This window comes from Lissotriton vulgaris, chromosome 2_1 (genome assembly GCF_964263255.1).
Source record: "Lissotriton vulgaris chromosome 2_1, aLisVul1.2, whole genome shotgun sequence".
NCBI lineage: Eukaryota > Metazoa > Chordata > Amphibia > Caudata > Salamandridae > Lissotriton > Lissotriton vulgaris.
In genome coordinates, this window is record NC_141687.1 from 1,136,663,730 (window position 1) to 1,136,687,568 (window position 23,839).

Consider the following 23,839-nt stretch of genomic DNA (forward strand, 5'->3'; position numbering starts at 1 on the left):
TCCATGAGGTATTCCAGACTCAGTTTTTTCAAAGATCTTCTGGGTATAGTTCCCATGGATAATGGATCCTCGTAGTATTCGCAGTGACCAATATCAAATATAAATTGTTTAATATATGCTAACCATTCAACCCTAGCCGAATTTTCAATATTCAAAATATCCTGTATCACAGCCCGGTTAACGACACATTCATTAGTAGTCCACACCCTGTGCCACACAAGAATGGGCTGTATTCTAATTAAATCCGATAAATAAGATTGTCTCAACTCCACATGGCAAATGTAAGTAGAAACACTCTGTGGTACAGATAAAACATCCCGTAGAAAGTTGTTTTCTGCAATTTGCAGTGGATCAATATTACAAAAGCCCCAAAGTCCCGCACCATAGAGGGCAGCTGATATACATGTGACTGATAGATGGTTTCGTGGATTTTATAAACAATTTAGATTTGTCTGCCAACCTGACCAAGTCGTACGTAATGGAAACAGGGACTAAATTAAGGAAACATTTTAACTACAGAATAGGTGAACACAATTTAGAGAAGGTGCAGTCCTTCTCGTATCTGGGCATTTTATTCGATGGGAATTCAAATTTTAAAGCACTTATTGAGGAGCGCTCTAACAGGCTAGTGTCTAGCACAGGGACAATTATGAGTTTTGGCCGCAGACCTGGACGTTGATCCCCGGAGCAAATGATGAATTTATATAATTCAATCTGCCACTCCAAAGCGGCGTATGGAGCGGAACTCTGGGGGTTTGCCGATTCTGACAAACTACAGGTAGAGAAGAATAAATATATGAGAAGGCTCCTCAAAGTCCCACAGTGTGTTCCCTCTTATACTGCTCATGAAGAACTGGGTGGGGCATTTATAGAGGACAAGGTCCAGGTCAGACCCATGTTAGCATGGCTAAAGATCTGGGATAATCCAGAGGCAACGCTGACCAGACAAATTATCAACATTCCCTGGCTAAAGTATTTAAAGGCCGCTTTCGAAAAGATTGGCTGCAAAGATCTCTTCTCAAATCTGACCGGAATTGTAGGTTGGGACAAGGACAGTGTGAAGAAGAGGTTCTTTATGCATAAAGCCTCCTCTAGAGAAGTGAAGGAATGGGGCAAACTGTCAGTCAAAGCCTATGGTTCAGTGAGGACTAGTGAAGGAATGGAACCATACCTTGCCCTCATACACAATGCCCAGGATAGATTTTTAATCACACGTTTTAGGCTCCAACATTTACATTATTTATTAGCTGATCCGGCAGGTTTTACCTGTTCAGTTGAGCCAAAGGGTACCTGCGGCTGCGATCAACGATCTCCGCAGGACACCTTTCATTTTGTACTATTATGCCCTTTTTACTCATTGCTCAGGTGCCGCTTTTTAGTCAGTCTGCTGAAGAAAACCAAATTCAGGCATGCTAAGGTGGCCCTCTTATATTTACAAATGGCCCAAGACCCCATGACCCTACTCTCTATCACAAGCTTTTTAAGGCTAGCAGTTAAATTAAGAGAGACAAGAGGGATCTGCTGAAAGGAGTGCCCCCGAAAACAAGAGTAACATGTGGGGGTCGGATGGGGGTTCAATGAATTGTAACTGGAATAGCTCCTGTATCCTGTACTGTGATTTTAAACTGTACTTTTATGGTGTTTTGTATAATGACAAATAAAGACTATTGTTGTTGTTGTTGTTGTAGTAAGTTTAACCCCTCTGAAGTCCAAGGTTTCCTCTACTGTTGCATAGACTGGAGTGGAAATAGTACATTTAATCCCTCTAAAGTTATTTGGAAGTTTTGCAGGTTACTGTCTTTTTTAGAAATTTAGCATGATCTAAAGTTCCAGTGTTCCAGGGGTGCCCTATTTATGCCGTTAAATTGTCCCAATGGGACCACGAGGAAACTAGCCAATGAGCTACCATCTCCCCTTTCTCTTGGTGACGGCTTTCCAGTGAAGTGGCATTTGGCAATCCGAGAGTGTGGCATTCTGGCCATCCTCAAGATATCGGGGGGCATATTACCAACAACTAGCGATAATTATCGCTATGTTGGTTTAGCGGCGATATTTTTATCGCCGAGCTGCGGCGATTTTTATCGCTTCGGAACCTTGCTATTATCAAGGTGTTTCTCCTAAGTGATAAAAATCGGCCGAAATGCATGAATATCGCTGAAAAGTCAGCGATATTCATGCATTACCGAGCTAATGCTCTTAGCCATGTTATCCACCTACCATTGGATAACAAGGCTAAGAACTGCTCAGGGGCAGGTGTTAGCTTTTGGAGATATTCGCGCTTAGCGCGAATATCTCCAAAAGTTGGTAATAGGAGATAGCGATGTTAGTGACTGTTTCCAGTCGCTAACATCTTGGCACGCCCACTTTGCATGTCATTAGTGATAAATATCACTGACATGCAAAGCGGGGCCCAAGATGGTCGCTATCTCCTACTAGCTGTCGCTAACTGGTGTTAGCGACAGGTAGGTAATAGGGAGATAATTTTATCTCCGCTTTCTTGGCTTTTAAAGCCAAAAAAGCGGAGATAAACCCCCTTGATAAAATGCCCCCGGGACCCTTTCTTGGAATTAAGATCTCAGTGTCCCTCCCTAGAGGTGTGGCTACATACCAACTAGAAAACTGGTTTAGGGACTGTTTTTCCTCTCTGGCCCTTTTTCCAGCTAATCTATGGGAGCAAATGGTGGCCTCTTGGGAGTGTTATCAGCATTTGCCCATCAAAGATGATTTCCCCTTTGAAGAACGCCTTTTAGGTTAAAACCCAGATTGACTTCATGTGAAGGGGAGGTAACACCTTACATTACAGCGTGCTGTGTTTGATTCTTATGTAAATCAAGGGGAGATGGAAGCTCACCAGTCTATAGACCAGAGTCTTAAAAGAATTGTCTTGGAGACCCTCAATCTTGTTGTTTCCACCAATAATGTATGTCATCTCCATTGAGGTGATGTAGTGGATAGTGTCATCATCAGCAGTCTCAATTGAGTGTTCGGTTCTCAAAGTCAGTCTAGCCTCCGTCAGGAGGGAGTTTGTCCGGTGTCAGACAAAAAAAGAGGGGGATAGGGATAAGACTAAAAAATATAAAAATCTGGTCAGCAAGTTTTGCCTTACTGTTGCCTCTATGGGTCCATGGCCTTCATCAGGACAATTTTTTAGTGGATCACAATTCTTGTTGATTACTGGTGGTAATATTAGTAAGTGTATTAACTTAGGGTTCTTCGCTCACAGGACTCATTATGGCCCATGATAGTTCTTTGTTATAGGCATGATTCTTGCCTATAACCGAAAGGAAAACAAAGTTATTCATTTGTAGAACGTCTGTCTTGCACAATGACATACATTTCCCAAATGATTGTTTCCCTAACACTATATGTGATGAATTGTAATCTGTGCATAAGTGTATGGGTTTTGGTCCTGTGTGTGTGCTTTTACTGGCATCCTAGTGTTCATTCAGTGTAGCCATCATCTGGTTCTTTGAGTAGGGTGGCATATTTTTGCCAGAGGTATATCTATACCATGTAGTTTTCTTGCTAACTTTGTTGTGGGGATGGGGTAAGGAATCCCTAAAAAGTTAATTACAAATGTAATTAAAAACAAGAGATGTATCAAATCTGCATTGTAAAACTCATGTTTCCCCCATAATGGTCCAGATGTGAGTGCCCTTTAGAATGTATGGTTGGGATAAAGATGTATAAAAAGCAATTATCTGTGTCTACTGATACTGTGGGCACAATCTCTGGCTTGTTTTGTCAGGTTCCACAACCCTTCACAGGGATGGTTGCCTGTTTGTTGGCCAAAATCAAGTATTATTTTGGAGCACTCTTATCAGCTTGCAGCTTGTCAAAAGTGGTGCTGGGTGGATACTTAGGTATTTGTAAAGTATAGATAGTGTTCCATATTTGTGCATTCATGCTGGTCTTTCTGGAGAGTGGTCGTGTAAAGTATAAAAAGTGACATTGAATTGGACAAACAAAGAAGATCATAGTCACCTCAAAAAAGGGTAGAATTGGCCACATGGGGTTTGAGTAGAGTTGGGGGTTCCATCCGTAACCTACGAATAAAGTTGGAATAGCGACATAAGGAAATTATAGTAAGGTAGCATTCATGACATAACTGCATTCAGCGCTCTAAAGGGCCCAAAGGGGAAGCTCAGGGGCTTAAATTGAGCTGTCTCTAAGCTTGGTTGTGATGCTGGTATAAGTGGGCTGTATATGTGAGAAATACAAATGTTAGCATGCCCTAAGAATGGGATGCCCTAACAAGGGAGCTCTAAGTCATTCTACAGCTATCATAGGCTTACCAGCAGTGCCAGTAATAGCGGGCTGTCTAGGTATTGAGTTCTGTGCTGGTCTCGGCATGATCATTAAATAAATACTCAATTAGTTCCTCCAGTTAGGCTGCAGTGTAAGTTAACTGAAAGCATGCTTTATGATAATGTGAAGCTGACTGTGTTGGTTCTAATGGCATATGTACTCTCAGAGTTGAAACATCATCAGCATCAGTCCACAAATGTAGGGGCTGAACATCCAAAAAGAGGCATTTCCTAACAATAACAGTGATCAATTTATGTAAGATACGCTCAGTAAGGATTATAAAATTATGTGTTCTTTGAATATTAGAAAGTGCATAAAAGCCCTGTAATGTCTGCAATTGTTTCAATCTGATAAACTTTGCATGAATGTACATAAAGTCATATTGGTGAGGCTTTGAATGGCTTCACAATAACCTGGATCTGGTAGTAAACAATGGCAAATCACACGTCATGTCATTGGGTGTCTCTAAAAACAAAGTTAAGACATTTTTCTGTAGAAAGGAAGAAATCTCCAGACTAAAGGTTTTTACATATTTGGGAGTAGTTTTTGATGACAGGGGTACGTGGTCCCCACAGGTCTCATTGAAGGTAAATGCTGTGAGAAGCTCCTCGGCGGCAGTGCTAGGTTTTGCGAAAAGGTTGGGGGGGAAACCCTTTGAGGCGATCCTGGCAATCTACAGGGCTAAGACCCTGGCTATTGCAAGATATGGGACAGCAATATGGGGTTTTACCAAACCAGACCACATACAAATAGAAGAAAATAACTTCCTATGGACACTTCTAGGCCTTCCGCAATCAACAGCTACCCATTCTATCCATCTTGAATTAGGGATAGGGTATATAGCGGATATAATTAATATAGACCCCATTATGCTATGGATTAGGATCTGGTTGAATCTGAATCTTTCCTTAACCATAAGATCTTAAAGGATTGTATCAACCTAGATAATTCAATGGAAATTCAGTGGCTGGCCTACATAAAAATGTTAGCAGTATATTTGGGGAGACCGGAAATTTTCCACAAGTCAGAATCTTTATGTAAGTCAGATATTGTGTGGGTAAAAACTAATTTTACTATGCTAAGGGAGGCAGAGCGGGAAGCTACAGAACTAAGTAAACCATGGGTGAGGGGCCATGTTCTGGTTACCGTGCCATTAATGATGTCTCCCTATCTGCCTACAGTGACCAATTCCTTCCATAGATGGTTACTGACAAAATTCTGGTTTAACCAAATACATATGGTATTGTGGGATTTGCATGGGTGGAGTAGACCTGAAGTAGCAGCTCCGTGCAAATGTGATGACTTTTCCCCCCAAGATACTTTGCATTTTACATTTTTCTGTCCTTTGTACCACGATGCTAGGAAAATGTTTATTCTCCCTTTACTGAAGAATATGAATTTTATTCAGTGTAGACCAGCCTTATTGTTTCTACAATTGTTGGAGTCCCCTTTAATTATGTTTTGTGTTGCTAGCTTTTTTGCCATGTCTGTTAGAAGTAGGAGGGTGAGACTGAAAGCTGCACAAGAAACCCATCTCACATAAAAACAGCTGAAGTACATTACCCAATTGCACTTTAAATGATTGTTGATGATTGTAAAATGAACTTGTACAGTAACTTGTACCTTGTATGTACACTTCTTTTAAATATTTTTAATTGTATTGTATATGTATAGCATACTTTTATGATTTTTATTAATCGAATAAACTGGTTTTGACTTGACTTGACTTGAATGGCTTCACAAATATGGAGTAATGCAATTCAGTACAAATCGCTGTGTTGCCTTTCTCTGCTCAAGAGGGACATTCCATAGGCTTTGCAGTGGGTGTTCCATGCAACTACCATGGTATTTGGCACATTCCCAGATTCACAAGAACATGTGAACCTGTGAATGTGTCAAAATCCCGTGCCTCCCCAGGGGTGTCGTAACATGGAGAATTATGTTAATTTCTCCTTGTTTTTTCCTCTTTCTATCTGTGCTGCATTCTGCAGCACACATAGAAAGATAAACACACATCTATGGATTGCTTTTGTCTAGGCACTAGGCTGCCAGATGGCTCCACAGCAGGTTAAAGACAGGAACTGTATTGGATAAATACAGTGCATGTCTGCCCTTCCCCTGTGATGCAGTACAGCAAGACTTCTCTGCACCACCATTCTGGTAAATAAGCCCCAAAGAGATTAGCAGTGTGGGAACCTTTTCAATTTATGGTGGTGCACCTATTTCAGCACACTTAAATGAACCCCTGAGTTATTAAAGTTTAAGTTTCAGGCTGTCATTTAGAGATTGGAGGGGAGCCCTTTGTCCTCTTGTAGGGGGGGGGGTAATAATTTCTGTTGCCTTGGCAAACTATTGTGCACCATGTATATGTTTTCTTTGCAGAGAGCGTTATGCCTTCAGAGGCGCCACCATCAGGACTCCTTCTCCTGGATTCACTATTTATCAAATCTTTAATTAGTCATGGGGTCTTCCCTAGAGAGGCAAGGGGGTATGTAGTGTTACAGTAGTTACCAAATTTACACTTCAATGAAAATGGTGCCCACAGGTATCAGCAAAAACATGAAACAATAGTGTTGTTGTATAAAAATATTGATCAATTATTTATTTAAAAAACATAATACAAACAATTTATAATAAGTCACAACATGTACAAAATTACAAATTTATTCTAGGTTTTTACAAACGCGAAAAACATTCATCATTTTAAAAAGATTATTATTAAAACATCATACTGTCAATTATACAATGGTTTTTGTTAAAAATTACTGGGACATAGGAACGAAAAAGTGTCGACGCAGCGTTTCGGTGCCTCTTTATTTTGCACCTTCTTCAAGGACTCGTTCACGATTCAGTTATTCTACTCCAGGTGCGAACATCCTGGTGATCTTTCTTGTATTTCAGATTGAACACGTTTCTTCTTGTGCTCACTGTCTTTCCTTATCACTTATTTCTAGTGCAAGTGTCTTTGGTTGAGCGTCACTTGTTTTGGAAAAGATTGGGGACAAGCTTCAGTCCGGTCCGCTTTACTCTTGGTCTTTTGAGATTGATGGAGGACGCCTCTGGGAGCTACCTTCTGATAATTTCATCCACCATTAACTCTGTATGGTTAGAATGAATATATCTTAAGTTTGTTTCTTTCTCCTTAAAGCTTCTTCTTTGTGGGGCTTTTTTATCACATTAGCGGTCCACTCTGTCAAGGATAGCTGAACTGCACGGCGTCCTCCACCTTCCTGGGCTCGTTTGGAATGTAGCTCCCAGAGGCGTCCTCCATCACTCTCAAAAGACCAAGAGTAAAGCGGACCGGACTGAAGCGTGTCCCCAATCTTTTCCAAAACAAGTGACGCTCAACCAAAGACACTTGCACAAGAAATAAGTGATAAGGAAAGACAGTGAGCACAAGAAGAAACGTGTTCAATCTGAAATACAAGAAAGATCACCAGGATGTTCGCACCTGGAGTAGAATAACTGAATCGTGAACGAGTCCTTGAAGAAGGTGCAAAATAAAGAGGCACCGAAACGCTGCGTCAACACTTTTTCGTTCCTATGTCCCAGTAATTTTTAACAAAAAACATTGTATAATTGACAGTATGATGTTTTAATAATAATCTTTTTAAAATGATGAATGTTTTTCGCGTTTGTAAAAACCTAGAATAAATTTGTAATTTTGTACATGTTGTGACTTATTATAAATTGTTTGTATTATGTTTTTTAAATAAATAATTGATCAATATTTTTATACAACAACACTATTGTTTCATGTTTTTGCTGATACCTGTGGGCACCATTTTCATTGAAGTGTAAATTTGGTAACTACTGTAACACTACAAACCCCCTTGCCTCTCTAGGGAAGACCCCATGACTAATAAAGATTTGATAAATAGTGAATCCAGGAGAAGGAACTCTGAATTTTTGCTATTGTTGACCCAATCCTTTTCCTGATAGAAAGGGTAGCTCCCAGACAACCTATTTTGCCACCATCAGGACAGCACTTCTGCAGGCACTGAAGTCTGGCTGAGTGGCTATTAGGTTTCATGGGGCCTCTCAGTAAAATGTTTTGTTTCACTAAAACAAACTCCTAAATCGTGAGTTTGTTTTTGAAAAACAAATATCTAACGGCCTGACTGCTTTAGTTTCTCCCATGTTGAAGGTTATATTTTTTGTTTAAGGCCTCCAGGCAGTCCCAAACAGTAACAAAAACTCAGAACATTTGCCAGAAGTAGGGTGGATGGAGTGAGGTACTTTCACTCTTGATCACAAGTCTGCCAGGCCCTTCAAGCAAGGTTTTAGCTGCCAGAGACAGTGATGGTACTGCCAGTGTTAACATAATGGTTACCAAACTCTACACAGAGCGGGCAGGTCATCAGTTTGATGAACAGGTTTCTCCACAACAAATGCCAAACTCTAAGGTCCTAATTACAAGTTTCGGTGGTACAAGGTCGGCATTCCATCGCCAGGCCCTGCACCTCTGAAACTCGCTGTCACACGCCTTCCAGATTACAAGTTGTTTGTAGTCTGGTGGGCAGGTGGCGTGGCGTTCCCAGGGTGGTGCCTCTTTCAAAGGCCATGGTGCCTTTGAAAAAGGCACCACAATTGGAACGCCTCACAAGGTTCTTGCATGGCATGGACTGAAAAGTCCATGCAACTCAGGACCTCTTGTGAATGCACTCAGGGGGGGACATGTTATCCCCCTGTGTGAATGCACAAGCAGAGGAGACAGAGGGGGCTCTCTAGGTCTCCTTTGTTTCCTCTCTGCCAGGGTTGACATGGAGGAGGAACCTCCATGTCACCACCGGCGGAGAGGAAACTAGTAATATGCTTGGTGGGACTGTGGTGGTCCTGTCAAGCATATTGTGGCTTCAGACAGCCATGCCACCTCCAGGGAACGGTGGTTCCCTGGTAGCGGCAGTGGTCCAAGGGTGTCTTACTGCCCAACTCATAATGGGGCAGTCATACTGCCTGTGCATTGGTGGCTGGATCGCCACCACCGTGCCACCATGATTCTGGCAGTTCTCAGACAGCCAGACTCACAATCAGACCTTTATTGAGGACCAAAGTCTTCAGAAACATGTTGGTATCTTTGTAGTACAGGAACAGGTAGACAAAATACAATTAGTGGGTGCAGGTTACAATAGGTCTTTTAAGAACGGCTGTTTAAAGATCCTTTAAAAAAGTGGATATTTTAGTGACTTTTCAAAAAATGTGTTACTCTAGCATTCCAGATCCAAACTTTAGAGTAGGCTAAAATTGCTTTCTGTTTTTCTGCTATTCGCAAATTTATGAACATTGTTTGATGAATTGATCCTTATCAGAAAGTCAGTGAGTACAACTTCCACTGTGATTGCCCTTGTCCATTTGCATGAACATTGGCAGCCATACCAGCCAATTTGATGGTGCCCTAAACCACCAGTGTAATTACTTCAGTTTGACAATTTGCAATAAAAATGCAGTAGTAAGAAAGTAATTGTATTTAAAAGCCAAAATTGTAGGTTACTTCTAAGACACTTTGCAAAATGGTTGTTTTACATAAAAAAATATTAAAACATGTTTTGCTTTCATTAAAAATACAACATAAAAACATTTGTTAATTTTATTGAGTATATTAGGATTAGATTTAAAAATGAAAGCAAATGTACAATAAGGTAAGGAATGAAAGGAAGATTATGATTTGGGGCTACTGTAAATGTTATGCTTAGGGTAAATAACAAACTAGGGTATATAAAGTGTTAGGCTGAGGTTTGAGATTAGGGTACAGGAGAGGATTAGGATGGAGTTAGGGTAAGAATAGGGTTAAAAATTAGTGAACAGTTTAAGATAAAATGGGGGTTAGTCTGAGGTTTCGTAAACCAGGGTAGGTTTGAAGAGAAGTTCAAGTAAATGTTAGAGATAGATTTATTTTTAGGGTTAGGATTTGGAGTTTGTGTAAGGGCAAGGAATGCAGTGAAAATAAAGTATGTTGTAAGGCTTATGCTTTTGGGTCACGGTTTAGAGATAATTTCAATCAATTTTTTTATATCTTCATTTTAGTATTTCTATTGAAATACACATTTTGCCACCACTAATATAGGTTTCCAGATTCTATGCATGATGAGAGCTTTTTCCTCATCCATCCCCCACATCTGGAACAACCTACCGGAGAATATTCGCAAGGAACACGCCCTTCTTCCATTTAGGAAGAAATTAAAAACATGCTTTTTGCGGAGGCCTGGGACGTAATCTAAACCCCCCCCATGCGAAGGCTGGGCAGCGCTTAGAGACCTGCTGGTGATAACGCGCATAACAAATAACAATTAACATAACATAACATAACATAACATAACATGTGACTTGATTACAAACAAACATTAAACCCTTACTGAGAAGGGCACAGGATATGTGTGTACACTTCCAGGTAGTGAATATCCTGAACACAAGTTTTGTCAGTGAGTTCAATAATATGCTTGTAGATGCTCATAGACTAAATTGAGAGCCTCAGAGGCCATGTAATCAACAAAAACTTGATTATGCTTGAAGCATAAATGTAAAAAAGTAAAATACCAATGTTGCCGAACCTCTCAATAGGTGTAATGCATTGATTAGTGTAATTTGAAAATCCCTACCCTTTACTAAAAAAAATACACAAGAAGGCATATTTACTTTTTTGTGAAAGGCTATGGGGAAGTCGACCAGATGGGACTTACGTATGAATGCGCCAGATGAGGAGATAAGGGAGCGCAGGAAAGATCCCCAAGAAGAAAAATAACAATGGTAATGAATGTATTATGTGTTTTCCTGGTATTGTGTTTTTTGGAAATGGTGTCTAGGGCATTGGTTTTACTGATTTTTATACAGTTCCATCTAACCACCGAAGTCAGTTGTATCTTGCCCATTTTGTGTTATGTTGGAATCTTCTATGATGAATTTGAGAAAGCCTCAGATACTAAGTGTTGCTACTACAGAAGGCTGTTCACAGTTAGGGAGTTGCCACAACTGGAGCTGATTAACCTATAACAAGTTATGTTACATTATGTATTGTTGTTTTATGTTACCAGACAATTGTATGAAATAGATTTACACTTTGTGTGACCTCTAAGCACCTCTAATATTTGGGCATCCTTTCCGCATGCTTCTGCAATTTCACATTGACCAGAATCATGGAGTTCTGATGATACTTTGATGTTTCTTGTTTAAATATAGTATAAAATGTACACGGGTGAGTGTGTCAAAAAACTTTCCCATTTGCAACTTTGGTGATGACACAATTGGTGGTTTTAGACATTTGTGTGATTAAACCATATTTGGTGCGTTTGGTGTATTTGTGGTGGAAAGGCAATACATGGCCAGATATATAGCTTCGTAAAGTAAGCAATATTAATTCTTTCACAAAGGAAGTGTAAGTAATCACATTTTACGGATAACAGGATAAAAACATCTAATTAGAAGTCTTGTATGGACTAAAAGTTTTTATCCTTTTTCTGGTTTGTCAAACATATAAAAAGAGAAAACCTCAAAAGAAAATCTAACATGACCATTGGACATCTCCAATCTTGTACTTTCTCATTGGGCCAGAGATTGACTGCCCCTCTTAAATACAAACTAGCCTCCTAAGTTTCACTATCTTTATTATCCTCATTTGAGGCACCCGATTTTCTAACAAGTATAAAACATTGGATTTCTTTGGGTTTCTTAATAACATATCCCCAACTTCACTTGAATCTCCAGGTGCAAGTTACGCTTACTTATAAGAATGAAAGCTTCATGAATCCATCCATTTAATGCAGGCCACATAATGACATTCCTGCAGCACCACAATTTACCAAAGCACAATTTAAGGAGAAAGGAGCTTGTGGGTTAGAGGCTGCAATGGGCTTGCTCAGAAACTATCCTAGAGCATGTCCTTTTAGAGTAGGGAATCACTCATAGTCATGTTTCACTTGAGATTCCACTCAACAGAGGACAGTGGCTACTGACCCTTGGGATTCATGCCCAATGACAGCAATGATTTACTGGCTTTATTCTCTTGGTGCTACAAGGCCTGTCAAAACATATGATATCTTAGACTGCCAGATTATTCTGCAAAGGCAGGGCACCAGCAGGGCCGGACTGGCTACCGGGCGCTTTGGCATGCTGCCGAGCTGGAGGCTGATGTCACTGCGGTGGGGGCTAATTTGGTTGATGGAGAACTGCCTTTGCTTCGATATAAACAAAGCAAAACAAATTTTGCTCAGCACACGCCGGTCCCCATCAACGAAATCAGCCCCCAGCTCAGCAGCATGCCAAAATGCCCGGTAACCAGTCCAGCCCTGGGCACCAGAGATAAGTGATTGAACTGTTCAGAGCATTGGAATTAGGACTGTGGAACCTCCCACTAGCAGCAGTTAATTTGCTGCTGCCGAATGATCCCTACAGGTTCCTTTCTTCAATTTATGCTTACAGGAGACCTCTTTTAGGTACATGGACAGCCTCATGTATAGGGGCATGTGACGTGGACATGCTGATAGAACCTAGCTCCAGTGATCTGCTGATACTGCAAAGGTTCTAGCTATAGATGAATGACAGCAGATCATAACTCATTATACAAGACACAGAATTCCTATCTACATCCCTGTAGTGTGTGAAATGTCATATCATAACAAAGGCATCAAGTCCTCTCTCAGCATCAGAGAAGAGGTCATGGCTCAGCTCTTCATCCAACACTCCACGCATGTAATTCGATCTGGGTAATTCTTGATCATGAAGCATCTGGAGACATCCTATTTACGATCTGTAAGTCAGTGTTCTAAACTGCTCTCTGAATACCCTGCACTCTCCTGTGTTCCCTCTAATCCTTTCTCCTACCCTTTTCCTGTCCCATCCTCACTTTGTCCTCCTCAGTAATATATTTCCTCAGTAAAGTAAAAGTGGACACACTCTTTAGTTGATCCCTTAATGCGATCAAAGGTAATGTAGTTACTTAACCTTTTGAAGGCAATGAAACTGCAGCAAGTGGTTCAAAATGTTCTACAGTCAGTAACAACCATTAAATAACTTCAAAGTCGAATGAAAGCGATAAAAAAGAGGTTTATTATTTGTGTGCTGCCAAAAATATTGCATATGAATTATGCCCTAAGCTAACTGGGAAAACCCATGGGGCTGTCTCACAGAGGAGCTCCCAAGTGTGAGAACAGCATAATTGCCAGCTCATGTGTTAAAGCACTATACAATTCTGATTGTGCAATAGGGTGAGCATTCACCAAGTCTTCCTCGAAAATGAGGTATTATACTGGTTGTGTCCTGCGAAAAACTGATACATTAAGTTCTGCGGAAATTAATTGTGGTTAATCAGAATGCACTGGTAAATCAACCTAATTGTACTCTGTTGAAAGGACACACAACCCTCAGAAAGTATATTTTGTACTGAAGTTGAATAAACACTTGCTATACCTGTCAGCCTCAGGGATGTCTTCCCCCAAACCTTTGCCTACGTGCCTCCAACTTTTTCTGAAATTAGTTTTTGTTGACTTTAGGTCACTGTACTTTAATCTTGCTAATCAGTGCCAAAGTTTTTGTGCTCGCTCAGGAATATGAAAGACTCCCACTATCTTGAACTCATACCTGGACCCAGCCTGAATAAGTCCTGAAACCCCAAGATGTATCCCGCCAGCCTTGAACCCTTGATTTTAGTGCTACTTGTGTCCAGATGGCCAATTCCCAAAACTGGGAACTTAAAAAAATATTGGGCAAACACTGCTCCGAGAACCAGGAGGAGGCTGAGACGACTCTGCTCGCCTATCCACTTAAGGTGCATCACAGTTCGAAGTGATTTTGCGGCTTTTCCGCTACTTTCTTCTTCACAGCAGCAAATCCTTTTCAGTGGTCCTTTGCCTAAGGGGCATCCGAACTTCTGAAACTGACCTTGGCTTTGGCTCTCTACCTCATCCTGCTGGAGATTCTCGACTTCCATTTCAGGTGTGAATAAAGAAATCTTCATCGTAGCTTTGACCCAAGGCCAAAGCTCCCTCCTCTGACTCTTCCTACAGCCTTGCCCTACTAAACTTTACCTTCTCAGACACTTTTTATAAAAATGTCATCTATGTCTGAAGCTAAGCGCTGACGTGGACGAATCAACTTTTTGTATCTGAACGGTGCTCCATCTCAGTTGCCCATACTTCTACATGGTCTCCCCGGACTAGATGTCCTCAGAGGACACTTAGAGGACACTTATGAACTTATGAACTTTTAGACAAGGGCTCTTCAAACTGGTGGGCTGGCCACTCTAGTGGGGCCTCCAGTTATCCCAGAGGGGGGACCAAGCTCACTTTGAACTTTTAGACCAGGGCTCTTCAAACTGGTGGGCTGGCCACCCTAGTGGGGCCTCCAGTGATCGCGGAGGGGTACCAAGCTCTAACCAAAAGTAGAGATGGATGGAGCTCACAGAGTGCAATAAAAACTCTGCATCATTCCATGGAGTTCTGCATATCCCTAAATAAGCAAAACATTCAAAACAATGCTATTGTAATCAAAGCAAAATTCTTGAAAATGATTTTGACGATGACATGTGAAGTGTAAACTGACTGATTGCTGTACATCTATAAAGATAGCAGTTACCTGGTTAAAAGTTTAGAAGTTTAGAAGTTACATTTGTAAAAGGATTCAACAGTGTGAATTTGTCACCCTCCACCCCTCCTCCTCCACCACCAGGAATTCGCAAGGCACTTAATTATTGTGTTGTTAACCTGTGTCACTGTCACTGTTTTGTTCTGCCGCTTTTTTATTTTGAGCAGAATCTCACCCTAAGGTAATTAATCCTTGGGTGCTATATACACTTTTTTTTAAATAATACAAGTTTCTACACATTCTTTTGAGGTTTTTGAAAAGGTCTGAGGTTTTAACGTTGCCATACAAAAGACATATATTTACATTTACTGTGAACACTTTTTACAATACAAAAACATTGAATTACGTTTATCCATTAAAAAATACATTTGCCAAACAACATCTTTATCAAGCTTCACGGTTGTACCCTACCAACTAATTCGAACAGGCCTACGTGTTGAAGTTTTACTCTAATTTTGACCTGATCACGCAAAGGCATTAGGCTTCATATGCATATTTTATCCCATTGGATTCATGATAGTGTTCTAAGGCCTTTTGCGGAAAAAACATTTGTGATTACGATGAAATCACGAAAACTCAAGGATTAATTACCTTAGGGTGAGATTCTGCTCAAAATAAAAAAGCGGCAGAACAAAACAGTGACCAGGTCCCTTTTTCTTCAGACTCTTAGATGTTGTCCTACCCGGCCACAGTGTAGGACACAACCCCACTTATAGTGAAGTTAACCTGTGTCACAGCATCTCAGTCCCAGGTGTGTGCGTGCTCAATGAAGACACCCCTTCCGAAAAAGTCAGTACCTGTCCTGCAATGAGCCCATCCATCATGGCAAGGTCACAGCTAACCACCCCTTTGAGTTAATAGCTGCCAGCATAGGGTATTTCTGCCAAAAGCATTTACCAAACAGAAAGGGGGAAGAATGAAAAAGTTAAGAGACAAAAGGAGAGAGGAAGAAGAGAGAGAAGGTACTAAGAAGGACAGAGCAGCAGGCAATAGCACTGACTGGAGTGCAAAGGGAGCCCGAAAGTGTGTAACGAGCAGGCAGCAACAAGAGAAATTTCTAGATAGGAAATCGCTTACGGTGTTAGCCTTAGGCACTCACCCTACCTAGATGCTGAGGTCGCCCAATGAAGCTGTGCTGCAGCCGAGCAGCAGTAGGAGGGCTGCCAAGGTGGAGAGCCTCGCAGAGCAAGAAGGCAGCACAGAAAAGCAACATGAGCAGTATAAATGTACATGGGCTCTGCCAGGCTAGAAGTCCGTGGAATGCTTCTGCTCATCCAGTCACATCCAGGTAGAAGGAGGGAGGTCTTTGGACCAGAGAGCTGACAAAAATGAAGGGGAACAGCTATGATGACAATACAGAACTGGCCAGTCACATCACTGGAAAAACTTTGAAATCAGCAATAGACGGGTGGGCCATAAACTTTGCTACACGGCAGTGGGTAAACCTTTCTCCAAACTCTAAGTTGAGCATAGAGTGGCAGAAACTCCGAGAACTCCACCGGTGGAGCTGAATTTACCACTCACACCTAGCCAACAAAAGCATTCTGCTGACAGCAATGCTTTTGTTTTCACTAGGGTACAAAAATGTATGGCAGTAGGCTGCTCTCTAATTATCCATCACTAACATCATTTGTCATTTATATTCTGTCTGGAAGACGGCGTCAAAAGGGAAGAGATTCCAAGCATTCTACAAAAACAAAAACTCTACCCACATTTCTAATAGTCACACTATGGATATTTTTGCAGGTTAGTAAGGACTATTTGACCAAAAAATAGTATGTTTGGCAATCATGTATTTGTTGCATTTTAAAAGAGTAACAAAACTTACTTGCCATATTTAAATAAGTTTAGACATATTTAAACATTTCCATTTTCGTAGAATAATTGTTGTACATTTTGAGGGGGGCTGCTGATTTTCTTTGGCACTCGGGCGCAATATTGAAAAGTTTGAAGATCACAGTTTTAGGCACTGTTTTTGCCTAAAATTGTTTTAAAAATCATGAATCCGGTTCTACAAATTTGAATTTTAAAATATTTGTGTCAAAGAATCATTAAAATGTTGTCTTTTTTTCTAAATTTGTTTGGGATTTTTCTTGTGTTTTGATTTATTGCTGTTTATGTGCTGCATACATTCTTTACACATTACCTCTAAATTAAGCCTTACTGCTTTTTGTGCCAAGCTACCGAAGGTTAAGCTCAGGTTGCCTTTGTGACTTTTTGTGGTTCACCCTGCAAGGGTTTATGGCTGTTGCTTGAACAGGGCTCACACCCCATTCAACCAACAATCCAATTTGTCACAACACTCATCCCAAAATGTTTTGTGGAATGGGTGAAAATATAGAATTAGATCAGTCTGCTTGTCTCATGGGTAAATCTCTCAGCCAGCTTGCTGCAGAAGAATGAGAGGGGAATGTGCTGGAGCTTGCGTTGCCTGATTGTGCAACACTCAGTAAAAGAGATTTCAGGTCCCCATCCATTGTTGTTTTATCATTTTACTAGGCCTAGGCAGAGCTCACGGAGTTTCAGTCCACGGAATTCTGTAGAGTTGCCAAAAACTCAGATAAATCCATGAATCTCCAGGAGCAGGCAGAATATTGCTCGGCTGGCTACCCCTAGAGAAACACACACACTCTTAAGGTCTCAGACAATAAAAGGGTGCCCCCTAGCCCCAAACCTCTGGTCACAGGTGAATATGTAACCCATGTAACATCTCAGAAAGCATGCACGTGGCCATGCATAGTCTCAAAGTATCATGTCATAGCCCTCAAGGCTCTCAGTAGGTGCACTAGGGACACAATTGGCTGCACAGTTAACTTTAGGGTTTATAGGCGCTGGTGACTAAAGAGCTTTCAAATGATAGCTGTATATACAACCCACCTTTTACCTCAGAATGGAGGTGGGTTCAAAGCATCCTCGGCTTGGAGGGTACATGTGGTTGAACACCCCTTTTCCGCCCCGGTTGAAGGGCACAAGTAGGTGCACAGTCTCTGGACGAATGGCGGGCAATGAGAATCTGGTGGAACAGGTAAAACTGTTTTGGGGTGCAAGTGAGTGTACTGAAGTCACACACATCTTAAATAACATTTGAAATGGAAATCACCCCTACAGGGTCCTGCATGGTGGGTCTCTTACGTTAGTTTCTGAAGGTCTCCTGGTTAATGTGTACAGTGTTTCTCCTGTCTGGTTCCTCTCCTAGACTTCTCTTCAATGTTGACCATTACTGCACCTGCCCTATTTCACTTTATTTGGCACCTTTTAGAAGTTGCCCCATATATGAACTGGAGCTCTAGAACAAAGCTCCCAGCTGCAATGTCTCTGGTTGCACTCTCCTCCCCGGCAGCACGTCACTCCTCTGGGCACAATTGGTCTCTTTGTACCCGACAATGCTGCTCTCCTCCCGGGTAGTGGCCCTTTGGTCCAAGCAGCACTTCTCCCCGGAAAGCGCTCTTCTTCTCTCAGTCACAAGAGGCTGCTCTGCTGTCAGCAGTGCCTCTCCTTCCTAGTGTGTGTCTTTCCTCCGGGCACAGGTCTTCTGCTTCTGGCAGTACTCCTGTTCTCCTAGGCACAGGTGATCTATCTGCTCCTGACTGTGCTGCAGTTATATGTGATGCACTGGACGCCACTAAAAGCACTTGGCTGCTACATAGAAGCAGTGAGAATATAGGGTGTGTGCCCCTTTCATCCTAAATCGGGGTCTTTGGTCTTCACCTCGTCCCCGGGCTCCCTGCACCCCTTAGTTCACCTGTCCTCTCTTAGGCATGGTCTGTTCTTCTCCCACCTTCAGCAAGTGCTGACAACAGTAAGGAATGCGGACAATCCTTAGAAACTCCGACTGGCCCAAACATGTCCAACAGGTCCTGGGCAGAGCGTGGGATGAAGAGCGGAAGGTGGAAGTGTCCCCAGGATATTTCCGACCTCTTCGTGCACTTAACAGTACAAAAGCCTGTCAGAACACTGCCAGTGAGGGGTATCCGGGCTCTTCCGTCCTCCATTAAAGGGGGGATCTGAGGTCCACTGCAAAGGAAATAGTGGGAAATAGTGGGACTCTCTCTTAGCGACCCCGTCCCCTGAAATCTGGGGTCCATGCTCTGGGCGTGATTCTTGAGCATGTGTGCATATGAGCAAGTATCTGTATGTGTGCAATCATCACATTAAAGAAATTGTTCAGTCCAATTAGACATTGCTGCAAAAAGTAACTAACGAAAAAAGAAAAAAAAATCTAAAATAATGCACTAATGTACGGTTCTTAGCGGTGAGCGGTCTGGTAAACTGAACTCCGCGCAGTTGACAGAGTCTTTTTTTGCTGAACTCCATCCTCCAAGCAGAGCGCAGAGTTCCAAAACCCTGTGAATTCCGCTGGCGGAGCGGAGTATACTGTACACCCCTACATTTGACCATATTCATTAGGGTGTAGTGATCTGATGAAAAAGAGTTCAGGACCATTTAACCTGTGATGTCCAGCCACCATTCCTCTCTTCCTAGTAGTGTATATCCTTACTTCGCTGCCCCATTGCAGCTTACAGTTTACAAAGATTTGTGTGGCACTCAAACTCAGAAGTGGCCAGGCCACCTAAGTTGGAGTCAAGAATGGCTAAACTTGATAATCCTGTTTACTATCGTGCGTGCTCTCCAAAGAATGATTCCTTCCTTCTACATCAACCCTACTTCAAGGACATTCTACTCCCTGTTTTGCCTTAAGGGTTTTTGGGGCGCTGGGTAAGACGTTCATTGGGGCCCCCGTTCATATTAATGTTGAAATTACTTTTCAATTTCTGGCAATTAAAGCCTGCATCATGCCAAACAAACTTTTAGAAATAGGATTCACACAAAACAGTTGAAATATGTCTTCCTGGAGGGCCCAAAAGCCCTTAAGATGCCACTGGTCAAAGAGAGACAGAGTGCAAGGTAGAGTCAGGCAGAGGGATGGAGAGAGTTTGAGATAGAAATAGGCAAAGATGAGCTAGAGATGGTAAATGCTCACTTTCCCAGGAGTTCTCTTAGAAGGTCGGGCCCTGGGCAGTTGCCAACTTTGCCCATGGCTTAAAATGTCTAATTTCACCCCAGTTCATGAATGTTCAGTATTTCACTGTGGAATGGGTTTATGACCCTGAAGCATGCTTTATATTCTTTCTGGGCTCTTTGAATTTAGCTTCCAGCAATATTTCCAGGTTAAGCACACATTAACATACATTCATCAATGCAAACAGCGGAGGCCGGTTCATGGGGGCGTTTGGGCGCTGCCCCCCCTGTTTTTTCGCCGTGCGAGAAGGCAAACAAAGGTAGTTATTACCAATGATAATAACTACCATTTGTTTCTGCTTTGCCTTCTCCGCACGGTGAGAAAAAAACAGAAGTTCCTGTGTGGGAGGTGTTACGCGAGGGCAGGGGGGAGCGGCTTGCCCACTGTTCGTAATACTGTCTGTTTAGGCAGCCTGAGAGGCTACCCAAACAGACAGTATTTACAAAGTAGGCAAGCCGCTCCCCCCTGCCCTCGCGTAACCCCTCCCACTCACCCTGCTCTCTGTATGCTGCAGCATACAGAGAGAAATGACGTAGGTAGGGCAGCCGGCCGAACCTATCACAGCGCCGTGTCTGGTGGAGGGGAGGGAAGGGAGGCTGCCTGCAGCCTTCCTGCTGCGTCACGACGAGTCAAGCACCATGGAATTTCAAATAGGACGGCGCCGCGGGAGTCAGGACTTGAAGGCGAGAAGCGGAGCCTAAGGTAAGTGCAGGGCCCCGGATCACTGGCGCTGCTTATTCTGATAAATGATCGGTGTACAGCAGCAGAGGCACTTTTAGGGGTGGGACTGAGGACAGCAAGGCCGCCACCGCGGAAACAGGGCTGGGAGACAATGGAGCAGCGCTCTACAAGGTGAGGCCTGAGGGACTGTGGCGTTGAAGGAGGGCAGCGGCGGGTGGAGTTGTCGAAGACAGAAGTACATCCACTTCTAGGAGTAGACTCTGGAGCTTTGATATATCCCCAAAGATATGCCCAGGGTCAAAGTGCAGCCGCCCTTACGTTGCAAACTCCAGAATAGTGTTTTAGCCACTTCTGAGGTGAGGGATTAAGTACAGTGATACAGCGGACCTGAGGTGCGGGAGCAGGGGTGAAGCCACGGTATACGCAAGAGCAAGTAGAACAAGCCCATGGGATAGTGGTGTGGTAACTCATTTGAGGTGAGCAGGTGACGTGTGAAAGGGTACAGAGGCGTCTTTAAAGCAGCAGTGCAGCTACCACATAAGGACACACCGAGTACAGAACTGCAGATCCAAGGTTACTAACATTGCATTGATCTGTGTTGCCGAGCAGTAGAAGACCGTCAGATCTGCTCTGTGCACCATGCCTTGCTGTATAATTAAAAAAGAAACAAGCCGTTGTTTGGTGAGATATTCAACTTGCAGGCAATGCAGGATTACAGGATAGTTTCTGAAATCTAATTAAGAGAAGCAGATTGCTCGACATGTGTAAACCAGCAAGCAATACAAACACAGTCAGCAAGGTGAAAAACTCCAGAGGCGCGCCGGGGTAATGACTGACTACCCAGCGATAGGGATAGGCTGTTTTATATGCACAATCACAAACCATGGCAGGGTTTTAGTGTGTGTTTTTCTATTGTATCTGAAAGTGTGCATTAGAGATGGGTGTGGAACCAGGACCAGTGAAACAATTCTAATTATACACAACATCTTGGTCTCATTAAATGCAACACAATAACGTTTTTGCAATGCTCTTCTGTTATAGCAGTGTACAACAAGCACGCACCCATGTCACCTGCTGTGTCGATTTGAAAGATATGATCCCCATAGTTTTTTCTCAATCGCTACGGTGCTCTATGAAATTCATTTTCCGCCTCACCACTAACAAATGTCACCAGCCGCCACTGCAAATAGTGCTGAAAATGTTGGAAGATGATTTATTACACTTGATTCAACTAGCTTACGGAATTTCTTTTTTGCAGTTTCAAATGCGGATCGCAAGTAAGGAGTAAGGTGGAGGCTTTCCACAGATTCTCCCTGGGTGTATAGGCTCCGGACTACGGCGGCAAGCAACGCTCTGCACATGGTGGCTCTTCATTCCACCCAAGAAGGCCAACATCGGATATGCTTATTGTCACCAGAACACCGCAATCAACTCATGCACAAGGGGTTGTAAAGTACTCTGACCCAGCTAATTCAAAGGAGAAATTTTTAGAAACAGCTCAAAGTTAAGTTGTCTTATCCTGATTACGTATCTGAACTCTCCTCCTGATCTGCCTTGGTGTGCGTAATCTGGACCAGAATAATTTGCTCAGGTTGTGCTTTCTGTGTCTTCCTATTTTGAGCAAAATATTTTTGGACAGAGTTTGGACATTGTTCTGTTGTATCTCTGCCGCACAAGAACATGCCTCCCAAGACTCTTATGAAGATATTCGTCACCATTGCATTTTCCATTTTCGTTTTCTTTGCGTCTTTCTTAAGCCACTCATTTCCGCACAAGGTATGCTTTCAATTTTTTTCTTCTCATTTGTATGTTTACTAATCTTTGGCACTGCATTGGCATGGACAGGACATACTTACAGATTATTATTTTGTGGAAGTTGAGCATATAGTGCCCGATGAGCAGTGGTGGCTCCTCTTCTAAGGCGAAGAAGAGTCGCTCCGCTGCTGTGTGAGCAGTAGTTAAAGAAAAGTAAAATAATAATAACTAGCGCTATTATCATTTTAGTATTCCTTTCCTGGTGCAGGCGGGGCAGGGCTGGCCTGCCAGAGCAGGGCAGGGCAGGGGAGGAGTGTTTTGCCCACTCCAAAGTACACAAGGAAGCTTTGACCGGCCCTCTCAGGCCGGCCAAACCGTCATGCCTCTTTGCATGTTCTGTACCTAGGGTGCAATACAGGCCCCAGCCCCCCATTCCCTGTCTGAGCGCCGATCCACAGCTCTCAGACTAATCACATCTCTACATGGCAGCATTGTGATTGGCTAGGGGAGTCAGGAGCCTGGGTGTTTCCTGTTCCTGCTTCCATGAGCAAAAGGTGGTGGCAGGGGCGGCAATCTGATTATGAGGCGGCATTCGGCCGGGTGGCTGGCCTTAAGGTAAGTATTTTTTAATTTACGACCCTCCCCATCCCCCCGCCCTGCCTGCCCCGCCAACCCTGCTAAATAGCAGCTGCCACTGCCGATGAGATCCTTCACCTGAGATACTGAGATACTTACCATATTTTGGCCTAGTGAGTGAAACAGATGGTATGTGCAAACCTTTCTACACATTGTTGATGAGATGAGTTAAACTCATTTTAATTTCAATATTTTTTGTAATTGTCAAATTATAAAACATGGGAAAAGTGGATTGAAAAAAATGGATACAAAGATAAATCCTAGAAGCATGGAATTGCTCAAGGCATTGACAGTCAGGGAAAAAATGTAGTTATTTTATTCGTTTCCATGTTTTATAGAGTGCCCCTGCGCCAAACGGTTCTTAAGTGCTTTATAAGAAACTGGAATTTTATGTGCATGATATGTTTACAGAGAAAAGCAGCTTAAATTCCGCTTGTTATGTTATGTTAATGTTATGTTAATGGTTTGTTTGAGCGCACAGCTGCCCCAGCTAAGGGGCGTCCTGGCGCTGACCGTAACATAGTACCTGAAAAGGAAACTGCAAGAGAGAAAAACCTAAGTCAAAGGAAAAAGAAAGGTCTTAATGGCTTTCCGAAAAGGGAGAAGCTCATCGATGCTACGAATAGATACAGGCAAGGAATTCCACAGTTTGGCCGCCAACAGTCGGAAGGAGCGACCTCCAACACGGCAGACTCTGAACTTGGGTATGTTTACCAGATGTTGACCTGAGGAGCGCAAGTTACGCTGAGGAATGTACGGAGTTAAGAGTGGACGGAGTAACTCAGGGCTGGTACCTTTCAAGATTTTAAACGCTAAACAGAGTGTCTTGAACTGGATTCTGGCTTGAATCGGTAACCAGTGTAAGGC

At 42.6% G+C, this 23,839-nt stretch overlaps 1 protein-coding gene across 1 annotated transcript in view; it reads left to right on the forward strand.

Annotated features, from left to right (window-relative positions):
* Positions 1-23,839, forward strand: part of LOC147731705 (NXPE family member 1-like) — a 472,004-nt gene that overhangs the window by 297,011 nt on the left and 151,154 nt on the right. The window contains exon 2 of the mRNA XM_086956818.1: positions 21,840-22,357. Coding sequence (XP_086812944.1) covers positions 22,262-22,357 — 96 coding nt within the window. The 5' untranslated portion in view covers positions 21,840-22,261. The remainder of the gene's footprint in view (positions 1-21,839; positions 22,358-23,839) is intronic.